Source organism: Abramis brama, assembly GCF_963993115.1.
Source record: "Abramis brama genome assembly, chromosome: 14".
NCBI classification, from domain to species: Eukaryota; Metazoa; Chordata; class Actinopteri; order Cypriniformes; family Leuciscidae; genus Abramis; species Abramis brama.
In genome coordinates this window covers 13653133-13676852 of record NC_139976.1, presented here as the reverse complement: position 1 = coordinate 13676852, position 23720 = coordinate 13653133, and the positions used below count along the sequence as shown (strand labels likewise).

At 36.6% G+C, this 23720-nt stretch overlaps 3 protein-coding genes across 5 annotated transcripts; all 3 read left to right on the top strand.

The window, feature by feature from the left end:
- The first annotated feature begins 6020 nt into the window (after positions 1–6020).
- On the top strand, positions 6021–7734 carry hoxb6b (homeobox B6b). Its single transcript, XM_084135867.1, has 2 exons — positions 6021–6554; positions 6990–7734. The coding sequence occupies exons 1-2, from the start codon at positions 6134–6136 to the stop codon at positions 7241–7243; spliced, it is 675 nt and encodes a 224-aa protein (XP_083991993.1). The 5' UTR covers positions 6021–6133; the 3' UTR covers positions 7244–7734.
- An 851-nt stretch (positions 7735–8585) lies between these two features.
- hoxb5b (homeobox B5b) lies at positions 8586–10647 on the top strand. Its single transcript, XM_084134756.1, has 2 exons — positions 8586–9281; positions 9710–10647. Exons 1-2 carry the CDS (start codon positions 8699–8701, stop codon positions 9955–9957), a joined length of 831 nt encoding a protein of 276 aa, XP_083990882.1. The 5' UTR covers positions 8586–8698; the 3' UTR covers positions 9958–10647.
- Positions 10648–14671: 4024 nt separating this feature from the next.
- Positions 14672–21889, top strand: hoxb1b (homeobox B1b). Of its 3 annotated transcripts, XM_084134632.1 has the most exons (5): positions 14672–14782; positions 18085–18306; positions 18536–18574; positions 18830–20988; positions 21103–21889. In XM_084134632.1, the coding sequence occupies exons 4-5, from the start codon at positions 20406–20408 to the stop codon at positions 21429–21431; spliced, it is 912 nt and encodes a 303-aa protein (XP_083990758.1). In that variant the 5' UTR covers positions 14672–14782; positions 18085–18306; positions 18536–18574; positions 18830–20405; the 3' UTR covers positions 21432–21889. The 3 variants fall into 3 exon arrangements, with proteins under 3 accessions (XP_083990758.1, XP_083990756.1, XP_083990757.1); XM_084134630.1 differs by having other exon boundaries at positions 18085–18574; XM_084134631.1 differs by lacking the exon at positions 14672–14782 and adding an exon at positions 15176–15245 and having other exon boundaries at positions 18085–18574.
- Positions 21890–23720: the final 1831 nt, after the last annotated feature.

Sequence of the window (23720 nt, the reverse complement as noted above, 5' to 3'; positions counted from 1 at the left end):
CCTTTTTATGTCGTCCAAAATGGACCTCAAAGTATTGTCATTATCATTGATCTATCATTTCAAACCAAAGATAAACTATGACAATGTAAAAAAATACAAAGTTGTAGAATTCTCTAAATTCTAATTAAAGTTAAAGTCGCATTTAAGCTGATAATATCACCTCAATATACAGAACAACAAGAATGGTTTGATGGCATTTTAATGCGTTTTTTCTCCTTAATTTTAATTCAAGAAATTAAAGGATTTTGGTCAAGTTAAACGGAATGTAAGTCTAAATGTTTTCAAATAATATTGGCCTATTATATTGGTATGATCGTTTTACTGAAAAATGCATATTAAATATAAATTGACGAATTTCGATTATGTTTAAAGGTAGCCTGCACCAATTCCGTTATTTTGGCAAAATGTGATCTGCATTTGTATTCATGTATAAAATGAGCCGGCCAATGAGAAGTGCACGACCAACCAGAATAATGTTGAATATTCTAGAAAAAGAGAGACTATGGCCTATTAAATTGTCAAAGAGAAATCGAAATAATGGAAATATGAATGTTGCATGATATTCTTTTGCCAAAACAACAAAAGTAAGGTAAAATGTAGGCCCGCATGTCATAAGAATTTGCATTATTTTAAAACAACAATGTATGCAACGGGTATAGAACACAGGAACTGATTTGAAGTTTATCTGCTGAGGACTAAACGGTATTGAGCTGTATATTCAAATACAGATATACTTTTTAACTTCCAAAGAACGATAAAACATCCAACTATAACCAGCCACTCAAATGGTTCTTAATATAAGGAAACCAATGCTGCAAGCCTGCCTTGTGTGTGTGTGTGTGTGTGTGTGTGTCCACAAAATATGAAACCTAGTTTTGATGTTGGCAAGGGTCTACAGTCGGGAACAAGAATAAATATAAATATATTTTTTAATGGTTTCAATTGTATTAAATTGTATTTCGTTATTTTTTCTATGAGCAAGACATGAAGACATCATGAAATCAAACATTTTAAAAGCCCGTATTTTTAAAGAAAGAGATTAAACGAATTTTGAGGCCTGGACAGAAGAAAATGTTAGCGTTTTCTTTAGGCTGGGCGTACAGGCTTATAAGGAGGCCTATATAGAGGTGTTACAGATTGTTTATATATTTTATAAATGTATTATTATTATAATTATTATATCAGATATTTTCTTAAGTTTTAATTATGAAAAGCTGCCTATTTTCTCGTTTCTGAGAATATCAAGATCACAATCTAAAACAATCTCACGGGAGTAACTAAATATATTTTTTTAGCTGTAATGTAATCCTAAATTAATAAAAAACGAAATATATTATGCCACACTTCGTTGGGCCTTTCATCTGATCTCATGTGGGCAAATATTATCTGAATAGCCTACTATTATTGACGAAAATACGTTTGAAGGAATATATAATGTAAAAAGACTTCTGTTTGTGTGTAAATGTAGGCTATTACACGTACGTATTACATTGTCTACTCTTCTCAGAAAACGGTGGTATATACATATATATTATAGCCTACATCACCGTTTTCTGTGGGCTCAAATCCATAATGTGTGGCCTATTAGCAGAATCATGCATTAAAATGTCCTTTTAATAAATACATTTTTAATCATTTTTAAATAAAACAGTTTAAAACAAGTTATTTAAACTATATGCCTACAGTTAACGAATTCAAGTAGGCTACATTTAGAATCGTTTATAGGCCTAAAAGAAAAACGTAATTTAATTATATTACATTAAATTAAATTCAATATAATTCTCAGTCTATGCCATCTGATTTTCCCTTTCTTAAGCTAAACTTCAATAGAAATGACTAAACTCAAAATATAACAGATGGAAACGCTTATATTATGAGGATGGAATTATTATTTTTTTAAGTTTTAAGAATACAATACCGAAAAACACTGACATGCATATCGTTTGTTAAGCTAAATGAGTAAGAATTTGATTCTATATTTTATTTAGCAGGCTATTACACAAAAACGTAGCGTTCTATACAATTTCAAAAACATACTTGCTGAGTTCATAAATTTAAACGAATATAGAGTGGATACACTGTATTACACGCTAAAATTTGAAATGAATATAATTCTGAATGTATACCTCGTATGCTGCTTTTTGGGCCTTTTTGGACAGCACGCGCTGCTAATCTTCAAGAGCATTGCCTTCTCGAGGTATAACCTACAGACCATGCTCGGTCACTTTTGGGTTATACTGTTTTATGGCCCCAATAAATGTCGGAAATAAGTGTTTGTTCGTAGATACAGGAAGCAATTCTTTCCTCCACGCATGTTTAGTGCTGTAAAAAGCTTTCACGTTCCATTTGTCTATTCTTCTCTTAAAGTCACCTGACAAAAGAACGCACACTACTGAGAAAGAGGGAATGGTGCTCTTTAATTTTTAGTGTAATTGGCCCATTTTAGTTTTAGCCACAACTGGTCAAAGGAGCCTCTATTTCAATAGCCTAAATGGAAATCGTTTTTCCTCTCTACATTTCGTTACATTTTCGTTGTGTTTAGTTATAAACATTGCAAAACCTTTGTGTAGCTGGTCTATGAACCATCTATAAAACAGAAATGCTAGTAGCCTAATAGACTTAATTCTTCATCTTCAAAAAAATAATGGATATAGCCCATATCTTTGGCTGTTAATGAAGTGAAGGCGTGCTTTTTCTCTCTTTTAACGAATAAAGATGGCGGCGACCGAGTTGCTGCTGAAGCAAAGCAATAAACTCACAGCTGTTTATGAAAATTTACAACTTTGTGATAGAACTTTATGTGTGGTTCTGCCAGTGGATTGGCTGACAGGGGTCACGTGAGCAGCTCTCTGTGAACATGAACTTTTTATGATTTCCCAAGTGGCTATAATGCAGCATTCTTTTGGTCAGGGCGCAGTCAGTAGCACCTCTGTCCTTTATGTTTTTTACGTTTTGTTAAAGCAGACGGAAAGACAAATTCTCCTGAGCTGGGCGAATTGTGTGCGTTAATATGGATGGAAAGCTCGACGTCACGCTAGTACGAAGCGTCTTTAGATTTTCACATCATCTAAGAGTGCAAGGGTCAAAATTCACTGAGGACCTTAGTTTATTCTTCTCTAATTTGTCAAGTTTTAGCTCTGTCGGTCTTACCCGTAGGCTACATCCAAAAAATACGACACGAGATCCTGGTTAACCGACGAATCTGCGAGATTGTTTTGGATCATTCCACTGAAGCGATGATGAACGGGAAAAGAAAAGGTAGGACTGGACCTATAGGCTTCTGTACTCCACTTATTCCAGCGATGTCATGATGCAAAAACAAATTTCCTTACACAATATCATCTTCTTGAGCATGTCTTTTGTATAACAACACAAACAGATATAGGCTAGATAATTTAAGTAGATAAGAACTAGGCTAGTATGAACATGCAGTAAGACTTCAGGCATCGTAAGACGGTTTAAAACGATCGACATGATGCGTGTCACAAATAGACCTATTTGTATCAATGTTTTTAAATGCTAACTTTTTTATTTGGTTAAATATATATGCTTAAAAAGAAGTATTATTTACAGAGTTACAAGATGGCCGCTCCATTCAAATGAATATTATGAGATTTACATTAACTTTGAGTTTACAAATCAGCATTACCGAGTCTCTTAATAGCAAAGCAATTCCCCATAATAACAGTAATCTGCAAAGTCCTTTTGTGATTTATTTTTAAATTAAGGGCTGTAAAGTTGGCTGTTAAAGTTGGATGTTTCAGCCATTGTAATTTCTGCTGTTTATACCGGTAGCTTAATGTTTCACAGAATTTGCTCAAACCCATGACATCATCTCTCCATCATTCATTCATGTTTCTGAGGACATTTGTGAAGGATTATGTCTCATAGCATCAACAGCTTTCTAATTGATGTTTTTTGTTGTTGTTGTTGTTGTTGTTGTTGGGGGACAACGATAATTTTGTTTATTTTTGTATGGGCTAGATAACTTTGTCATTCTGAATCTGAATAACCAAAATAATGTTTGATTTTGAATTACAATCACAATCAAAAAATTGTTCTGGTGTGTCCCTGAAGAAGCACACCTTTTCTCAGTTCTTGCTCTGTGATGTCATCTAGTGACGAGATGTGGTAACTGTGGTGAAATCCAGTGTCTGTGTTTGGGTCTTCTCTGCATGTGATCTGACTGACTCAAGACGTCTATTGTTGCCTATATGTTTAACCAAAGTGTGCCTACAATGAGCAAGTAATCGACAAATGCAATTTGGGAATGGTTTATGCATTGGGTCTAATTTTTAATGGTCTTTGCTCTTGCTCTACGATATTTTATATTTCTATGCTCTTAGAAATTGACCTTGCACTGAAATTGTGTAACGTCCTCGTTAAAATTTCTTTCTTTCTTTCTTTCTTTCTTTCTTTCTTTCTTTCTTTCTTTCTTTCTTTCTTTCTTTCTTTCTTTCTTTCTTTGAGTGGGTCAAGTTTAGGCTACTAATAATACAATACTATATAATATTTAAAAAAAATAAAGATTTGTATCCTGTCATAGGGTGATCATATCTATAATTTACTTCATCAGACATCTAATTAATCTAATTATAACGACAAAAGAATCGCTGCAGTCTTAAGAATATACGAGGATGGCCCATCCTCCTTCCAAGTGATAAACACAACGATAACGTCATCAAGTACTTACAGCAGCCTATCGATATTCAATAATAAAGATCAATTTTTATTAATTTACAAAACAGAATAGTGATTAATGGTTAGCTTTTCTGAAAGGTTTCCTTTCGCATTAACTAAAGGCTTAAGCCACTTTATTATTTAAATATTACAATTCAAAGCATGTTTAACTTATTCATTTGTTTTTAATTAATTTGTATATTTCAAAGACACTATAGACATTACAATTTTAAAATAAAATGCAAACCGGTCCTGTAATTGTGTTATAGGCTATAATTCTGACGTTGTCTATTTTAAACAAGACAACAAAGAACGACATGGGCTGGATTGAATTTAAAATGGAAGTGTTAGGTGTAGCCTATTTTTTTTTAACGTGGATTGTTGAGTTTGTATTTTCTTCTATTTACCATTGATGCATGTTTTTATTAATATAGGAAATTTGCTGTGGTTACATAATGTATTGCTGAAGCAGGTTTTCATGAGTTCACTAAATATGTTGCACATCTGCATGGAGAACATTACACAATATTTCGATATACAACGTGAAAGCCATTCTGAACGGTAAAATAGATAGATAGATAGATAGATAGATAGATAGATAGATAGATAGATAGATAGATAGATAGATAGATAGATAGATAGATAGATGGATAGAGATATCAATTGTTTGGAAGGCCTATATTGAAAATGCGCCCAAGTTATAGTCTTTCTAAAACTAGCATAATCACTCTTCATAAATTAGCGTATTGAAGTAAAGTTGTGTCTGTGTCTTATCTATGCTGGGTTGTTTTTTTGTTTTGTTTTTATAGCAAGAGGGCGCGCTGTATGTGTAAACAGCAATACGGTATTATTAGGCTAAAGAGGGTAAAGGTCAGTACAAGTTCGTGTTGGAGAGTGAGAGTCCGTCTGTACGTCTCTGAAATTCTCTCGTGCACCTGAATTAAGCCATGATGTCTGCATGATTTTCAAAATTTTGAACATTAGACATTTTTTAATGAAGACAGTCGAAATGAAAATGACGCCCAGTTGCACACATATTTGAGGCGTGTTGAATATTTCGTTAAAAAAATAGAAAATGTGGCGGGGAAATTCATTATTAACCACATACTCCTATAAAGTAATTGTTTATTGATATTATTGCATTTTAGATTTCTTTTTTCGTTCTTTTTTTATGCGTTAAACGGAGAAAAACACTTGCGTCTGAGTGTTTTGATATGCCCTGGGGATTCCATTCTGTGCAACAAGAGGGCCCCCACCACACGTTATCCTGTTGTCAGAAGTGCTCAGGATTGGCCAGGCACTGATCAGCTGGTCCGTTTCCCCGCGGTCTCAGATTGGCACCTCGCCACCCCCCTTCGGCTAAAACCAAATCTCAGATAAAGTAATGGCAAAAACCACTTGGACTATAAAACACAACAAATCATAACACTCGGACAATAACACTGGCCACCCCATGAGTTCCTATTTCGTCAACTCAACTTTTCCCGTGTCCCTACCCGGAGGACAGGAGTCTTTCTTGGGTCAGATACCGTTATATTCCTCTGGATATACAGATCCTTTAAGACATTATCCAAGCGCTACGTTCGGAGCTACCAATGTCCAGGACAAGGTTTACACCTCCTCGTATTACCAGCAAGCTGGGGGCGTTTTTGGACGAAGCGGATCCACCAGTGCTTGTGACTACACAACACCGAACATTTACCGAACCGCTGACCGCTCGTGCGCTATCGGAGGTCTGGAAGACTCGCTGGTCCTAACTCAGGACCAGTGCAAGACGGACTGCTCTGAACAGGCTACAGAGAGATATTTTAACAGTGAAGACAAACCGTGTACCCCGGTTTACCCGTGGATGCAGAGGATGAACTCGTGTAATGGTAAGACACGTTTGCATGTCAGAGAATCTCACACTACTTTCCACTACGACTCTATGTCAACATATAAAAGAAGAGATACACAGTCTGCAATCTTTAGAGACAGGTATAGGCTACCCAGGTAAAATAAATTGCTGCATCCTGAATAGCCTATTGCGCATTTTAGTAACCGTAAAGTATAAACGCTCAAGTCTTCCACATTTTATTAGGCTATCCATTACAGTAAGATGCACTCAACTGAACGACTTTTAATATAATTTCTTAACGTGTTGGGCTAGATAAAATGCAGATGTCAAATCTGATGTCGCTGCAGTAATAACAGTCTTCGTAATAATGATAATGGTAACGATTGTAACTGTTCTTTTATTGTTCACGTTGTCCTGTTTGTATGTTTACTGGATGTTGACCTAGCATATCTTTCTTTCACCTTTTTGACAGGAATGCCTGGAAGCACTGGCCGCAGGGGTCGTCAAACCTACACTCGGTTTCAGACTCTTGAACTGGAAAAGGAGTTCCACTTTAACAGATATTTGACCAGAAGGAGAAGAATTGAAATATCGCACGCTCTCTGTTTGACGGAACGTCAGATAAAGATATGGTTCCAAAACCGTAGAATGAAATGGAAAAAGGAGAATAAAGTGATGAACTCCGCAAAGGGCAGCGAAGAGGAGGATGGTGGAAAGGCGGGGTAAATGTTAAAAGCAGCTTATGACGAAGCCCTGGAAACATTGTACATAACATGTAGCCTGTAGTTTGAACTAATAAGTACTGGTCTGTCCAACAAGAAAAAAACTACCTAATAAGTTTTATGTTGCCCTAATAAGCTTCAAGAGAGACTTTCTTTTTTTCATTTAAAAAAACAAAAAACAAAAAAAACATGCTTCTAAATCACCTCTGTAAAGACGGTAAAAGATATGGGAGGTGCTTTTACCACTTATATATTTTGCGGTATTTGGCCTGTCTAAACTAATAAGACAAATGTTTCCTCGCTGTTTGAATATTATAATGCCTATAATTTGAAAGAAATCATAATTTCATGTTTAAAACATCGGGATTAATGGTCTTACATTGAATATGTGGTTCAATGTTGTGTGCTAGAAAAAGAAGAAAATGGGACATTTTGATGCTTAATTTATTGGGTCGTCACTTTTGTGTATGTGTATATGTGAATGCACTAAGAATAACACGTTATCATACATTGTTAGCAATGTCATTTTGTCAATAAAATGATTGTTTAACAATACTGTGGTTTATCCTTCTTTATTTGTATGGGCATCTTCTCAATGAGCCAGAGACATTTTATTATCAGCTTTATGCGTTGTTATAAAATATTTTATCTGATAGACATCTGCTAGGCCTATATATATATATATTTATTATTATTATTATTAGGCTATATAGCCTATATATATATATATATTTTAATTTAATTTACTGCCTCGTGAAGCTGTGCTGGTCAGTTTGAAATAGGAATATGGCCTATTTTTTATTTGATTTATTTGTTTTTTTTGTTTTGTTATTTTGTAGATCTAGTCTATGTTTTAGTTTGACTATCAAAAACTAGGTTGACTAACCTATGTTAAGAAGCCAACTATGCGGTTTGGTAGCCTATGGAATCACTGAATAAAGTCGCTGAAACAGCCAAGATTGCTTTGAGAGTCTAAAACTAAAGAAAAAGGAAAAGAAAAATGACGAGAAATATTCAAACTTTGCCTTAATTTAGCTTACATCTATTTGTAAATACGACTTAGTGTTAGTGTTCCAATAGTGTTACAAAATTATGCAGCAAAAAGGCTTTCCGAAATTGGCAGGTGTTTGGTTATGTTACAGTTCTTCCAGTAGGTGACGCCCTCCGCTAACGTGGGATGTGGCGCTCGACGGGGAGGCACCATTGAGTTGAACCTAACGATCATCATTTCGTCATCATTTGTAACCATAGAGCATGAATTACCTCTTGAAGTCATCAGAGAGAATTTACGACTGGTCAACAAAGGCACGTGATGCCCTAACGCTCTCCCATATTTGGCCGCATACATGGCAAAAACGAAGTACAGTGCATTGCTATAATTCATTATTACATCATAAATTGTGCGGCGCTGGATTTTAACGACCAAGATCTACAAATCAAGACATTTTAAAACATCCAAATGAGCTCTTATTTTCTAAACTCGTTCTCAGGGCGCTATCCAAATGGGTCTGACTATCAGTTACTAAATTATGGTACTAACGGCGCTATGAACGCTTCTTACAGGGACTCCACCAGCATGCATTCCGGGTCTTTCGGTTACAACTACAATGGAATAGACCTTAGTGTAAATCGTCCCAACAATGGCCATTTCGGGGAAGTTGGAGATAATTCTCGCTCTTTCCAAAATACGGGTCAGGAGACCCGGTACAGACAGTCGAGCTGCTCGCTCTCGTCTCCAAATCCCCTGTCTTGTGCCACCAGCGAGACTCTGGAACTGAAGGGTTCATCTCCTCCATCTGATCAGAGCACACCAACCGGCAACAGCAGACTCACCAACAGCAACAATCTCACCAGCAGCAATAGCACACATTTTGCGGACACAGACGAGACCAATGTCTCGTCCGAGACCGAGGAAGGAGCACAGACCACCAGCACCACACGTACGCAGAAGCAAGAATCTGTGGCGACCTCGACTACAACACCCAACGACGGTCAAACTCCACAGATATTCCCATGGATGAGGAAGCTGCACATTAACCATGGTATACACATCTCCTTTTTTATTTAGGCATTATAGAATGAAAAATTTAAAGCCTTATTTGGATGATAACAGTTTATTAAAGAAGTTGAAGTATACGTGGATTAAATGCATGTTTTTTTTTATTCGTTTAGAACTAATGTTTGTCTTACAAAAAACAATAATCCTTTGACGAACCATTGATTTCACCTAAGTATAGGTTAAATAGAGAATAACCACTCTATCTGGGAGGTGACTGCATGTAAAATTATTGCATGTGTGCAGCAATAAAGCCATAAAATGCAATGGTAGGCTACTAAACTACACGTCGCCTTGAATATACTGTAATCAGCCAGCAGTCCAACATCCAAAATGTAACGGACATTTAAGTCCATTTCCGTTTGATGGCTTGGTGATGTTTGCTTATTATCTCTTTGCCCTTGCTTATGCCAGATATGACTGGACCTGATGGGAAACGGGCTCGAACAGCTTACACTCGCTACCAGACGCTCGAGCTGGAGAAAGAGTTCCATTTCAATAGATATCTAACACGCAGGAGGAGAATAGAGATAGCTCACGCTCTCTGCCTCTCAGAGAGGCAAATCAAAATCTGGTTCCAAAATCGCAGGATGAAATGGAAGAAGGACAATAAACTGAAAAGCATGAGTCTGGCTACGGCGGGGAGCGCATTTCAAAATTGAGCAAATCACGTCACATTAATTGGAAAATTCGACTACTGTTACAACGCTGCACCTTTCAGCTTGTTGGTATCACCTGACGACGTGTGATTTCCCCCGTGTAACTCAAAAATTGTCAGCTCTTGAATATTGTTATCACATATGCTAAACTAGTTACAATTGCCATAAAATGAGTGTGAATGTCAAGTGTGTCAAGTTTATACATTCGTGGAGGAAAGCATGTTCCATGTGAGCTATTCGTGCAACGTATTCTAGACCTGTTACAAGAATTATGTACAGTACAACTCGCACTACCTAACTATCTTAAGTGATAGTGTAAAAAAAAAGAAAATAAACTTTTGTTGTATCCTTGAACTTGTATTGAAACGTCATGTATTATTCACGCAACATGCTATATTCTTGTTATGTACCGGGCTTTTTGATTTCTCGTATAGATGATACCTGCATCGCGAGACAAATAATCTTTTCGCACTTACATTTGTGTACTTAGGCTGCAGCACAAGATTACTTTGGGCTCGTAAGATGTCCATGAAGAATGTCTTTATACAGTAGTGACCAATATGTTATTTGTAGTGCACAACGTGAGTTATGAACGTTCTGTGTTAAAAGTTGGAGAAAAAAAATGTTTTGTTATTGACATGTTGATGGTATCTCTGCCATTTTTTTTTGTATTTGTGTCTGAACTGAAATGAGTTGATCCAAAAAGAAAAATAAAGTTTTCTCTCAGTCATACATGAAAGTCTCTTTTTGTTTAGGCCTGTTTGGTTAGTGATCCCAACGTTGGACAATTCATTACATGATGGGACACTAGTTCTTATTTCACCCACCAGTTCATCACCTGATATTTTACACTTTAAATATTTTAATTTTCACTTAAATGAAATCACCATTGTGCATGTATAGGCTATCTTAAATTAAGCCATGGGTGTTACTGTTAATGTGTTCTGTTGCATATAGTCCATTCAGTTTTTGCTGCGCTCTGCGAGCAAACTATGGATATCGGTAAAGAAAATGGCTGATAAAATGGCAATACTCAAACTCAGCACTTATGTGTCACAGCACAACAACTCAACCCCTTCACTTATTAACGATATTCTAACCATCTGCATTATTTGGTTGGAAACACAAATCCACCTGACTATTTTCTTCTGAAGTCCAGTCCATAACACCAACATGTAGCTCTAAAAAAGTCACGTGAGGTCCATAAAGTTAGTTTTATGGTTTTAGGGGGGTTGACAATGTGCTACATAATTCACATTCTTGAATGTAACTGACTGTTTAACTGCTTCAGCGGGATTCTAAAGGTTGTGGGCAGCATGCGGAGTCTTCTCAAACTGGACAGTCCTTATATTCCATGCTGACTAGGCTGTCAACAATGATTTTCATAATATTTCTGCTGGATGTGAAACGATAAGATGTCTTCTCTGTAGTTCTCAAGTAAGTCTCTTTCTTGGCTACAGATGTTCATGCTTTTAATTAATTGTTTTTAAAGGATCACGAATTTTAGCCAATTTACAATTTAGTTTAAAGCTTTATAAATGTCAGAGAATGCAGACTTGTTTGGTTTACATTTTATTTAATGATAAAATACATTTGTAAAACACGGTGGATTTTGACTCGGTCAAAAAAGAAAAGAAAAGTCATTAACCTTAAATGTGTGGCTGAATGCATAATAAGTTCAAATTTGTATTTGCGAAGCTGTTTATTTTGCGTGGATAATGGAATATATTTTATCCTTATATTTTCAGTAATACTTGAAGAAATAAATCAAAAAATTATTTCACTTTTACAACATTTAAAAAATCTTGTTCACAACAGATGTCCAAAAAATTGGAATAGAGACATTTTATCATGGTTAAACATATACAGAGAAAGTTCACATGGTAGCCTACATTTTTTTGTTGGTATTCTATTCATTGGTAAATTGTGTGATTAATCAGGCAAAGATCAGTCTGAAAAATATATACATATTGTTTTTGTTTTACCTTCTTTTGTATTGCACATTATTTTTTGTCTGGACTTTTGAAATTGGTGCAATATTTTGGAGGTGAGGTCTGAAGCGTTTGTGTGTTTATTTTATTTTTTTAAAGATACTAAGATGGGATGTAAGGATGTAACTATTTTCTCGCGATAGAAACGGTTCTTCGATTCATAACTATTAAAGTCCCATTTTACCCCTATAATGTGTTTTGCATATTGATAGGGGTAATCTGGGCGCTGTTCTCATCAATTATTCATTGGGAAGGGATCACTCCGAGGTCAGGAGACAAGAGTGGCACACATGCCTTATACGAGAGAAGCACAAGGTCCATGCCAAACTGACTAGATGGTAATCCTTCGCAGTTTTGGAATACATTTTCACTCAACAGTCAGTTCGGTCTAATTCTCTTAAAGGCATTTTTGTACTGAGACGACATTGTTGAGAGGGACAGACTTTGTGGGAGAGTTGTAAGAGCAAGTAAATTGTATCCTAGTCGACGCAACGCTAAACAGATTAAATTATTTTGAAAGTTCTGTTATTATGAATTTTGTTCTGCTTGATTCATAAATAAAAGCAATGTCTCTGAACGTTATTTTGTTGATATTTAGATTGATGTAATGTTGCTTCATCACCAGCAGGGCCCGCCTCACACCGAGCTCCTGATCGGTTTTTACTCATTCTGCATAGCGGGACATTCTGATGCTTTCATTTTTTTTCTTCATGAAAACAAAATTAGGCTAGTATGTTTAGGGATTAAAAAACAAACAAAAAAACACGTAAACTGCGAAAATGGAAAGCTTTTGGAATGTGGCAGCTTCAATTTGTCTTCTGTTGGTTTTTGGTGTGGGACCCAGGTCTAAACAATTATTGTTAAAATAGCTCATTAAATAAACCATGAGGAAGGGTGTAATCATAAAGCAATGGGACCTAGTGAGAAAAAAATCGCTTTCTGTTAGAAATATTAAATGTGGAAATTTCCAAATATCATAGCTAGCCTATAGAATATATTTTTAAAAAAAAAGAAAAAGAAAAAAAAGAAAGAAAACATACTGTGCGTGGCATGGTGAAGGATCAGAGTTCATGCTGAGGTCACTCATCCAGCTTATGTTCTGTGATGGCACCATTCTCAGCTTTTGTGGCAATGGCAAAAAATAAAAATAAAAATTGAGAGCAGTGACTAATATAAAACTTAGTTAAATTCTTGTAGGCTATGATGTATTTGAAGGTATGCTATTTTTTCCGAAATAATTGAAATAACTTTATAAATAACCATACTGCTATTTGTCTAGTCATTTAAAACATATATTTTATATGTGTATTTATAAAAGTTGAATTAAATTAAAATAAGAATTCTTGGGGAATATTTAATCAGCGGTCTGTTTGTACTCGGTAGTGCGATAACGTTCAGGAAAGCACTAATCGAAAGTGTGCAGCAGCAGGATTGCCTAATGAAGTTGATAAACGATATTTCGCTTAAGGTTATCTTGAATTTTTCATCTTTAATCGATCGTTATGCGCCCAAAAGGTTCTGCGATGTCTTCAATGAAGCTGTTGGAAGGCTCCTGCAGAGACACACGAAATGAAAGTCCGAGAGAAAAAAGCCATATGCTTAATACGTAAAATTGTACAAATGGATATACAATGTGAAATGTACTGGAGGCAAAGAAAATATAGAGACATCGAGAAACAAGATGGGGACCACCGTTTGTGCAAAAGAGTGAGGCACATAGTAAGTTTACTTATCTCTTTATGATATCAGGATTTCATCCAACTAAGCAATGAATCAGGTTTGCGTTATTGCTTTTATTTTTTACAAGCTGGTATATTAATATAGCCTAACTAAGATAGTATATTTGATTAGTATAGGATTAGAAATATTGAGGAATAAGAGAAAGTAAATATCAAGTAACTAAAATGCCTAATGCACATGATATAATGGGTGCAAATCTGAAAGTTATATCTGTGCTCAAATGTTGCTGTTGTTGTTGTTTTCAACAAATTCACAATAAGGGGTAACATTTGGCCTGGCAGAAAAGTTTAACAAATGCCGATGATGTCTGTCATCTATATATACCCTGTAGATCCGAATTTGTGTGAATAGAAAGTCGCAAATTCGTGTCTTGGGGAATATGTAGTTGACATAAACACGACGCCGTAGTGGAATTGTGGATAGCCTACACATTTTTTGTCCCCTGCATACTGCTTTTTTATTTTTTTATTAATGTGTGTGTGTGTGTGTGTGTGTGTGTGTGTGTGTGTGTGTGTGTGTGTGTCATTATTAGAGACATGCTTAAAATAAATCCTAAACATGATGCGAAGGTTTTGAAAGTTAGACACCTGATGGCGCTACATCATTTGTCATATGGAGACAAATGCTGGCCTGCGACAACGTGAGGAATTTTTCGGCATTTATTCTTTTTTTAAAAACCCTGCAGGATCATTCATGTGGTTTTGGTCACCACTTTGTTTTTAACCATTTTCGCATTCTAAAACTCTCTAAAATGTATTTTCCCATGTTCTCAGAGACAGACTATTTTTCAGATATCAAGCAAAAAAAGCTGAATCCATCAACGCACAGAGGCTCATAACATTTAGGCTATAAAACAATTATAAAGCCTAGCAATTTACATAAGAATAATACAGTAATCGAAATTGTAAATACAGGATATGACAAACTGTGTTACTCAATGTCTCATTATGCTAATTAAACCTGGTTTTACTTTCCTTTATTTGTAGCAACAAGTGTATTCCAATGAGGCTGCGTGTGACCCTGGACACGTTTTCCATGCTATTCATCAAATGGACAGTCTGCAGACAATTGAGAAGAAGGAACATGACAAGAAACAGGTAGCCTCATTTTTACATCAGGAAATACTGCCAGATATCAACTGGATTTATCTTTGCTTTTAGATTACATAATGCATGAATAATGAGAAAGTCAGAGCCTATCCATAGTGTTGTGTGGTTAGGCTATTTTTGTTATTTCTTGAATAAAATAGACTTCTGTCTCTCGTTGATACAAAGAGTAGTTCACGGTGAAGGGTAAAGAGGTGGATTAAGTAAAAGTGAAAAGATACTGGTTCCACGTCCCTTATTTGCCAGTCACGTGATTAATTAAATTATTAATGAAGAGGCTGCAGAGCAGAAAGGCAACGTAGCCAATTCGTCAAGACTGGCTTTTCGCCGAGCTAACTTGAGTGAGTTTGGGAGAAATTTCTTGGGGCTTTTCCCTCGCAAGAAGCTATCCTCATTGCTGTGAACAGTCGAGGGAGAATGTAGGATCAACCGCACAGCATAAGCACCACACATTGTGAGTAAGCCTTTAGATCTAAAGCTAATAGATGCTATATGCTACTGTAGTTCCGCAGAATTGAAGAGAACATGTAAAGGCCAATACTAAGATGCATATTTTTTCCACTTCCTTTGGAAAAATTCGTAATCCGTTCATTTAAATATAATTGTATGAAAACACTACCCTGTTCAACTATATTATGCAAGTACCTCGTGTTATAGGCTATTTGTTTACTAGCGAAAAAATTGTTACAGAATACGCGGTTATGTAGCCTACCGCACACTTTCTACTTTAAACGCATACGTTTATTCTTAACATTTATGTAGGCATATGTGTGTGAATTAATCAGTTTCCTGGATTTTTGCAGGTTTTTGTACAGCCTTATGAAATATATGAGTATACAATTGTAACAGACTAAGCTCATAAATTTTTTGCCTACAAGTCTATCTCGATGATTAATGTAATGAAGTGACCGATAGGCCTATAAAGTATTGTGTTGTAGGTTGGGTTAAGGACTGGTAATATCAATAAAATGGTTAAGGTTAGATTGTTAAGGACTAGATTGGTTCGTCTGATGGTGACTATATCAGTTTAGGCCGTCTATGACGAATCCACTCTTACAATGACATGAGCAAAGCAATGGAACACTAGAGATCAACTTGAGAGATCAAAGGCCCTCGGACCTTTGGGGAATTGATCGCAGAACCATCCCGAGACAGCGGCACTCTCTCATCTTCAACATCACTAATTACAATATCATGCACGAATAATTCGAAACAGATGTTCCCTTTACAAGCGTTTACAACCATTTTATGGTAAAGATGTTAGCTGACATATTGGAGAATCTAAAAATGTTTTTGATGGTGCACGCGTCAGAGTTATTTGTGTGTTTTCAGAAATATGACTCGTTATCCTACTGTAGATAAAAAGTAATTTCAGTTTTCGTCGTCATAACCAATGATATATGCATCATCTGTTTTAACATAGCCTATTTGTATTCTGTATTTTAGTGTATGCACACATGTAATTTAATGTGTGCAAATTTAACATTTAATTAATTTTAACTGGCTCCTCAATAAATGCCTTAAACGTTTGTTTATCTCACTAAACCTACACGAGCCACTATCAGCTTATTTAATTTAAAATAGCACAAATCTCTTCATTGGTTTGTGTTCTTGATCGTTTGGTGTACACCACATCAATACCGCTTCAGAGCAACATCCTGATCTTGCTTAATTTTTGTTTGTTTCGCAGTTCAATTTATATCGATTGCTAACTCCGAGAGACATCCTTCTTTGCCTCCATCAGCTTTTACATTCAAGGCATTTGTAATCCTCTCAGAAGAGGACAATTTCCTTTCAGGAGCCTGATGTCGCTTTAGACAGAATATGGATAATTTAACGTATTTTTGTTTGGTTATGATGTTTTCTTTTCTAAAATGTGTCTGATTAGTGTTGGCTCATTATGCACATTTTACCCGGGTCTTTTGCTCACCCATAGATTTGATACACTCGATCCTTTGGCTTTTATCACTTAGGCTGGTAAGCATTTATTGCATTTCTATCGTCATATCATGGAGAGGAACATTTGTATACATAAATAAGACATCACTCATATTCAGTGACACTTACAGCAGGACTTCGGGGTGTACCTGAAAACATTATTGTTTTCAACAAGGATTTAATATAGGCTATGTAATAGCAAATATTTCTGTGATTTGTGACTCTCTGCGAAATCAAGCTGCTGAAGAATAAGCTCACAGTTTGTGAATGGCGGAGGATCTGTCTGGGTGATTAATAGCCCTAGTATTTTGGCAAAGGTTCAAGACGAGTTCACTGGGCTTTGTGCGTTGTTTTAGACCACTGCACACAAACCTTCCCCATTGTTTTTCCCCAACTAGTCTCTTTCTTTGTTATTTAGTTATGTTTTTATCATCCCAGTCACGATTAAGAATAAATATATTTTGTCATTTCAAAGAGCCACCATCTTCTTATTTTACATGCTCCAGCTATTATTTTCCATAACCATATGTCACCAGAACCGTTTGATGTAAGTGATTTTCAATTGAGATCTTGTTGTAGCCTACTTACATTCGAGATAATTAATTCAAGAGCATTATTATTTTGATGCTCATGATTAACGATTTTCCAAACGTTGTTTTTCTGGTTGAATTACCTTCCTGGTTCTCATAGAAAAAGACAGACGATATTACGCAGCAATACAAAGATCAGATGTCTCTAGAACTTAAAGGCTAATGGGTCTAATAAAACGAGGATATGAAGTGCACATGGTTATTTTATTTTTAAGTTTTTCATAAAACAGTTAATTGTTCCGCTACCAATATGCTATTTTTTCTCAAATCTGTAGAATTATTTCGACACCCTGAATGTAAAAAATAAATAAAAAATAAAATAAAAAAGCAATTAAAAGGAAAATAATTTCTCAAATATTTTTAAACGGATTATTATTATTTTTTTTAGCACATACAGGCTATGTTTAATATTTTTAATGCAATTGTTCGTAGGCTACATGTATTCAGCCCATTTCTTTGCACAGTGTCAGCTAAAAATTGTTTTAAAATCTATTATATATTATATTTAATTTATTCTGAGTTTGTGATTTGCTCACATTGCACAACAAGGCGCATTTTAACTAATAAGCAGAATATATGAAGAAGAAAAAAAAAGACTATTGTTATACTTTAGCCTATGTGTTTTTGTCAGCAGCACAGTGAGATATTCTGGTTTCTGGCAGTGCATGCTCCGCGAAATAAACACTATTCATATCTTTTTGTCCTTTTAGTTGCGATGATGGATTCATGTTCCCTGACTCACACCGTGTTGCTCTGACCCTGCAGGTCATCTTCCAGCGGGCCTCCGGAATCATACTGTCACATGACACGAGAGGCCAGAGTTTTTCTAAACCCACAGAAAGGACCATAACTGATGAAAGCTGTCCAGAAAACGCAGATAACGAACAACAATAACGCCTGTCTCACAACGTCGCGGAATTATTTGCAACAATGTCGTTCTGCATTTGAACGTAATGACATAATTCATCACAACACCAAACACATTGGGTAAGAGACTAAAGACGAACTTGCACAGTGAGATGGAATACAGAACAAGATAAAGAGGACGTATAAACGAGAGAGAGAGAGAGAGAGAAAAAGATGTTGTAGTTACACCATCCTCAATCAAGACAACTAACACGTCAGTGTTCCTTCCTGCAAACTACCGGAGATAACTTTAGGAATCAAGGAAACAAGTTCTAAATGTATTACCAACCCATATTTTCTTGGTTGACAGAATTCAAGCAAACGACAAAGAGGAGCGCGGCATTTGGTGGTGAGTAAATATTCCTACAGTTCAGATATCTAAATTAAATTAGGCCTATTATTTACCAGTAGGCTACCACAAATAATGAGGCAATATTAGAATTAGTAGCCTAATAAATGTTAAATAAAAATCATAGGCAAGCCTATTTCACAGATAATGTGGGAAATCTGTGTTCGCTGTTGTTAATTCAAATACTGTTAATGCGAGTTTTATCCAAATAATTGGTTCAAATCCAAATAATATGAATTATATCCTCTTTAACAGCTCAGGAGCGACAAGAAAACCCCGCTGGGATTCATTGCCTCAAAAAGAGCACGTACTGCTATAGGCTACAAGTGACCAGCTGTAGCCAGCGAAGTTCCTCTTCAACCCATATTTGTGCTGGCGGAGACGTGTGGAAATGCCCAGTTTACTCAAACCTCTACTGAGATGAAAATAATAGTCTGTTTTCAAAACCGGAGGATGAGGCAAAAAAGATTCAAAGAATGTCTCTCGTTGCTATAGCTGGACCATCTCTGATCAACAGCCGATCTCCACCGTCTTGAGTGAAACATGCGAGATATTTAGGCTATTTATTGATGGCATCTACAGTGCCTCAGGTCAAAGGCCCTTTCGCAAATATGGGTGGGTATGCTTATCCAGTCTATATACATTAATGGGTAGCATTCTCTGGACAACCACAAAACTGTCATGTTCCCCAGAGCGTAATGCCCCCTTCAAATGATTAAATGCCAGTTTGATGTAATATTTCCAAAATTAATTTTTAATGGTAAATAAGTATTATAGTAATGTACTTGGTTGATTTAATAACGTCACTGGGGTAATAATTCAAATTATTGTGTTAAAAAAGCTCTGTGAATTTGACATTTTAGTGCGTGTTATTTATAATTTATTTTGGCCCATTGATGGGCTCAATTCAAGGTTCTCGCGATGTTCATTTGAAATCAAGATAATCATCAGAGTTTGGGGCAATTTACAACTCTTAGCCTATTAATAATTTTCTCTATTCGAATGGAAATTGTTTGTCACTTGCACACAAAAATTATGTTTTGGGTTTCACTAATCGAAATAGCATAGCCCATACGATCTTATCTTTTGCTTTTAATCCTATAAACCAAGGGCATGTTTCACGATCTCCCTCTGCTTAAATAGGAGCAAAATATTCTAGCATTATATAAAACCTTAGGCTACCTTAATGGGAGATTAGGCCTATAAGCATTATTTTAGAAAGTAGGGTGGCTCACTATATCGAGAGAGAGAGGGAGAGAGAGAGAGATTAAGCCAATCTCTGGCTATTGGTGTATAGAAGTTCATTCAGTCCTGTTAAATGAGGAATTTTGACTTGAAATTAGCACAAGAAACTCTTTAGGGGAAAAAAAAACACACACAAAGGCAGACTAGCCTACTTCAAGTCAATGGTCTACGTAGGCTATGGCCTATGGGTATGATGAATTTTTAGGGCCTATTTATTAATAGCTTTCAACACAACTTCAGTTGTCCTCTCCGTCACGAATACAATAAATTCACTGTTATAATCGCTGCGCTCGCTTTAATTCACATTAGATCTACATTGGCAGTTCATCAGATTGATGGGTGCATTCGATTGATGTGTTTGTCATGTAAATACGAATCGTTTGATGGACACCTGCAACGCCCAGAGTGCTACCGCAGGTCGCACACTATTGGTGCAAAATTAGTCACATGATCTGTCACTTAACTGATATGAGCTCGGATAGAACTTTGTGTGGTTTGACGTACTGCTTCGAGGTTGTAGGGGCACTGGGACCACACATCGGCGTATATTGACCCTGCTTAATCAATTTTGCTTGGTCAGTCAACAATGAATTCCTACTTAGATTATACGATTTATAACCGTGGTGCTAACACTTACAGTTCGAAGGTTGGATGTTTTTCTATGGAACAAGAATACTTGCCAAGTGCTTGTGCAAGTAGTACAAATAGTTACATTCCCGAGGGACGGCCAGTCGGAGGAAACAGTTTTACACCAGCGTCGCACGAAACTCATGGCACAACTTATGCACAACAGCCATACCACATCAATATGGATATGGGGAAAACTGGACACACCAATTTCTGCAAGCAAACCCGACCTCCTCTCTCGGACTATGGACATCAGCACGTTCTCACTCAAACAGATGACCACATCCGCCTTCAGTCCCCTGCTTTTTCTGTCGTGAATATGGGATCCAACATTGGAACTTACAATGACTCGAACTGCAGGCCTGGCTCGGTCTCTGCAAGCCATTATCAGTCATTTCCTTACGGAGAACACGAACCACACGGCTATGGCACGTTCAGCAAGTACCAGGTCTCCCCTGACAGTGACAGCGACTCCAAGACGAACATCACACAAGCACCAACATTTGACTGGATGAAAGTCAAGAGGAACCCCCCTAAAACAGGTGAGTTTAGGGTACAGTGGCCACTACATTAACGAAGGCTTTGTCATATTATTTGTCATATTGTCAAATGATGTTTCTAATCTTATCTTTTTTTATTCATAATGTTGTCTAAAGTCGCCGAATATGGGATCCACGGCCAGCAGAACATAATACGCACCAATTTTACCACCAAGCAGCTCACCGAACTTGAGAAGGAGTTTCACTTCAACAAGTACCTGACCAGGGCTCGCAGAGTGGAGGTGGCCGCAACCCTCGAACTGAACGAAACGCAGGTTAAAATTTGGTTTCAGAATCGCAGAATGAAGCAAAAGAAGCGCGAGAAGGAAGGAACAGTCCCGATAATTAAACGAGCGACTCTTTGCTCTTCCGGTCAAAGCGCAGACAACTCAAACAGCTCATCCCCGGGTGCTTCGCCTACCTCAGACACTTCCACTACTATTTGATTCTTACGTGCATTTGAGTCAAACGAACTTCTGTTTCAAACGAACTTTCTGTGCTGTGGAGAACTACCTAACTTATTCTGCTGTCCTAGACAAAGCATTGTGCTAGTGTGTGCAAGTGTGTTTAAAGTAATCAGTTTTGCTGCATTAGAACTACTGAATTCATGGTTTAACAGGGTATATGCTTAATAGTCAAAAGCAAGACTTTTAAATGTTATTTTTTTCTGCCATCAGTTGATATCTTATTTTGCACTACAGATTCATTCCTCTGTTAAAAAAAAAAAAAAAAACAGTTGAAAAGACTGACAGACTGACTGAATGTTCATGTATTTAGAAAACAACCTGGCCTGTGACATTGTGATAAATAAATATTTTATTTTTCTGAAATATGTTTGATTTATAATTACATCCGATTTAAATCAATTTATTGATTTTTCTTTTAATTAAAAGGCTTTTCATGATGTTGGTAAGATTGTGTCCTTTGTCCGAGGATGTTGCAATACAATGGGACCTAATTTAAATCAGTGTTGCTCTAGTCTGAATAGTTTGACAAGAGGAATGTTGCATTACACACCGGGTGGCTTCCTATGACCTTTTCACCTTTTTGTGCCTCCAAGCTCTCTAAACATGTAAACACTCCTTGGTGCCCAGAATAACACTCACTGTCTAGATTTGAGGTTTCAATCCTACTTGGCACAGCGCAACAATATGGCAGGTAAAGAAATAGGACTTGTAGCTGAGTATAAGACCCTTTCTAACTCCAAGTCATTATGATAATTCATAAGGCCCTTTTCATCGTATTTGAACATTCTTCAACAAGGCCAGAAAGAAGAGTGATTTATAATGGCCTGGTTTCACAGACAAGGCTTAGATTAAGCCAGGATAAGGCCTTAGTAGTTCAATTTCATTTAAGTAACTTTTACAAAGTGCCTTCGAGAAAAACATTACTGGTGTGCATCTTGAGGCAAAACAATGGCACTAACATTTTAAGATATCTCAGTGCAAGTTGCTTTCAGTTAAAACATCTCAAACATGGGCTTAAGCTAGGCTACTAGGCTTAAGCCTTGTCTGTGAAACCGGGGGTAGGCCTATATGTAATGTACTGGGAAATAAAACAAATTACCTTCGTTTGCATAAACATTTAACTGCAAATCTGTTTATTATTTAATTTAATTTAATTTATTTTTGGAACATCAGATTGCTATTACAGAGAGAGGAGGGGGGGGAGGGTACTGTTTAACCCTAGATACTATCTCCATTAGCCTCAATTCTTCTAGAAAGTTTGCAAAGACTTGACAACCCTGTTTCATTCCCCTGATCATCTGATGGACTGCTCCAATATTTACTTAGGGTGTTGGGTTTGCACAGTATTTGCCCCAGCAGCCACGCACTGTCAGCACCATCTCCACTGACCAGGTTCACTTGGAGTTCAGGCCTAAATTAATTCACAAAAGCCACGGGCCTGTCCAGCAGGGGATGAGAAGGGTGTCTTCCCAAAGGTCAATCAGAGTGTTATCTCTCTCCAAAACAAATTATCCACTATAAACTGAAAATCGAATTGAATCTCTAATATAAATAGACAATAAAATGCATTTTAAATAAATGAATAAAACAAAAGCTGCTATTGAGGGTATTGAGTTCACTGAGCAATTTCACATCAATTCAATGGTGAAACCCTTACAAAATGGCGAAGTTAAATCCATTCCAAGTCAGTCCATCTAACTCAAATGACAAAAACTGTTAAGGACATGATGCTGATTATTTAATTTCATTTCATTTAAAATAGAGCATAAATATGTCATAATGGCACAAATGAAATGTGGAAAAAGGAAAAAACAAAAAATAATCAGTCAGCTATAAGGAAGAAAACAGCAACAATGCAATGTGTACTTAAAGTTATTAAGTATGCAGTGTTTGTTGCTTGCCCTTTTGGGTTGTGTGGCTCTGGGCTCCTACTGGGTCTCCCATCTGTGGGTTTCAGTGGAAGAGCTAGAGTGCTGCAGAGACAGATGTTCAGGCAGCCCGGAGGAGGAGGAGGAGGCTGTTTTTCACCAGGTTGTCAGCATGCAGAAAAGGCTCACACTGCAGAATGTGGGGCAAGAGGAGGAATTAGAGGAAGATAAAAGTAGCATCCTCAAACAATAATAATGCATAGGGAAGAAATAGGCTATGTTTGGAGAGAGAGAATAGATGTGTAGTTGGGAAAGAGGCAGTCAGCAGTAGTCATCAAAAAGTCAGTCATTCTGTGTAAAAAAAAAAGAAGGAATATTTGTTTTATGATTACATCAGGTA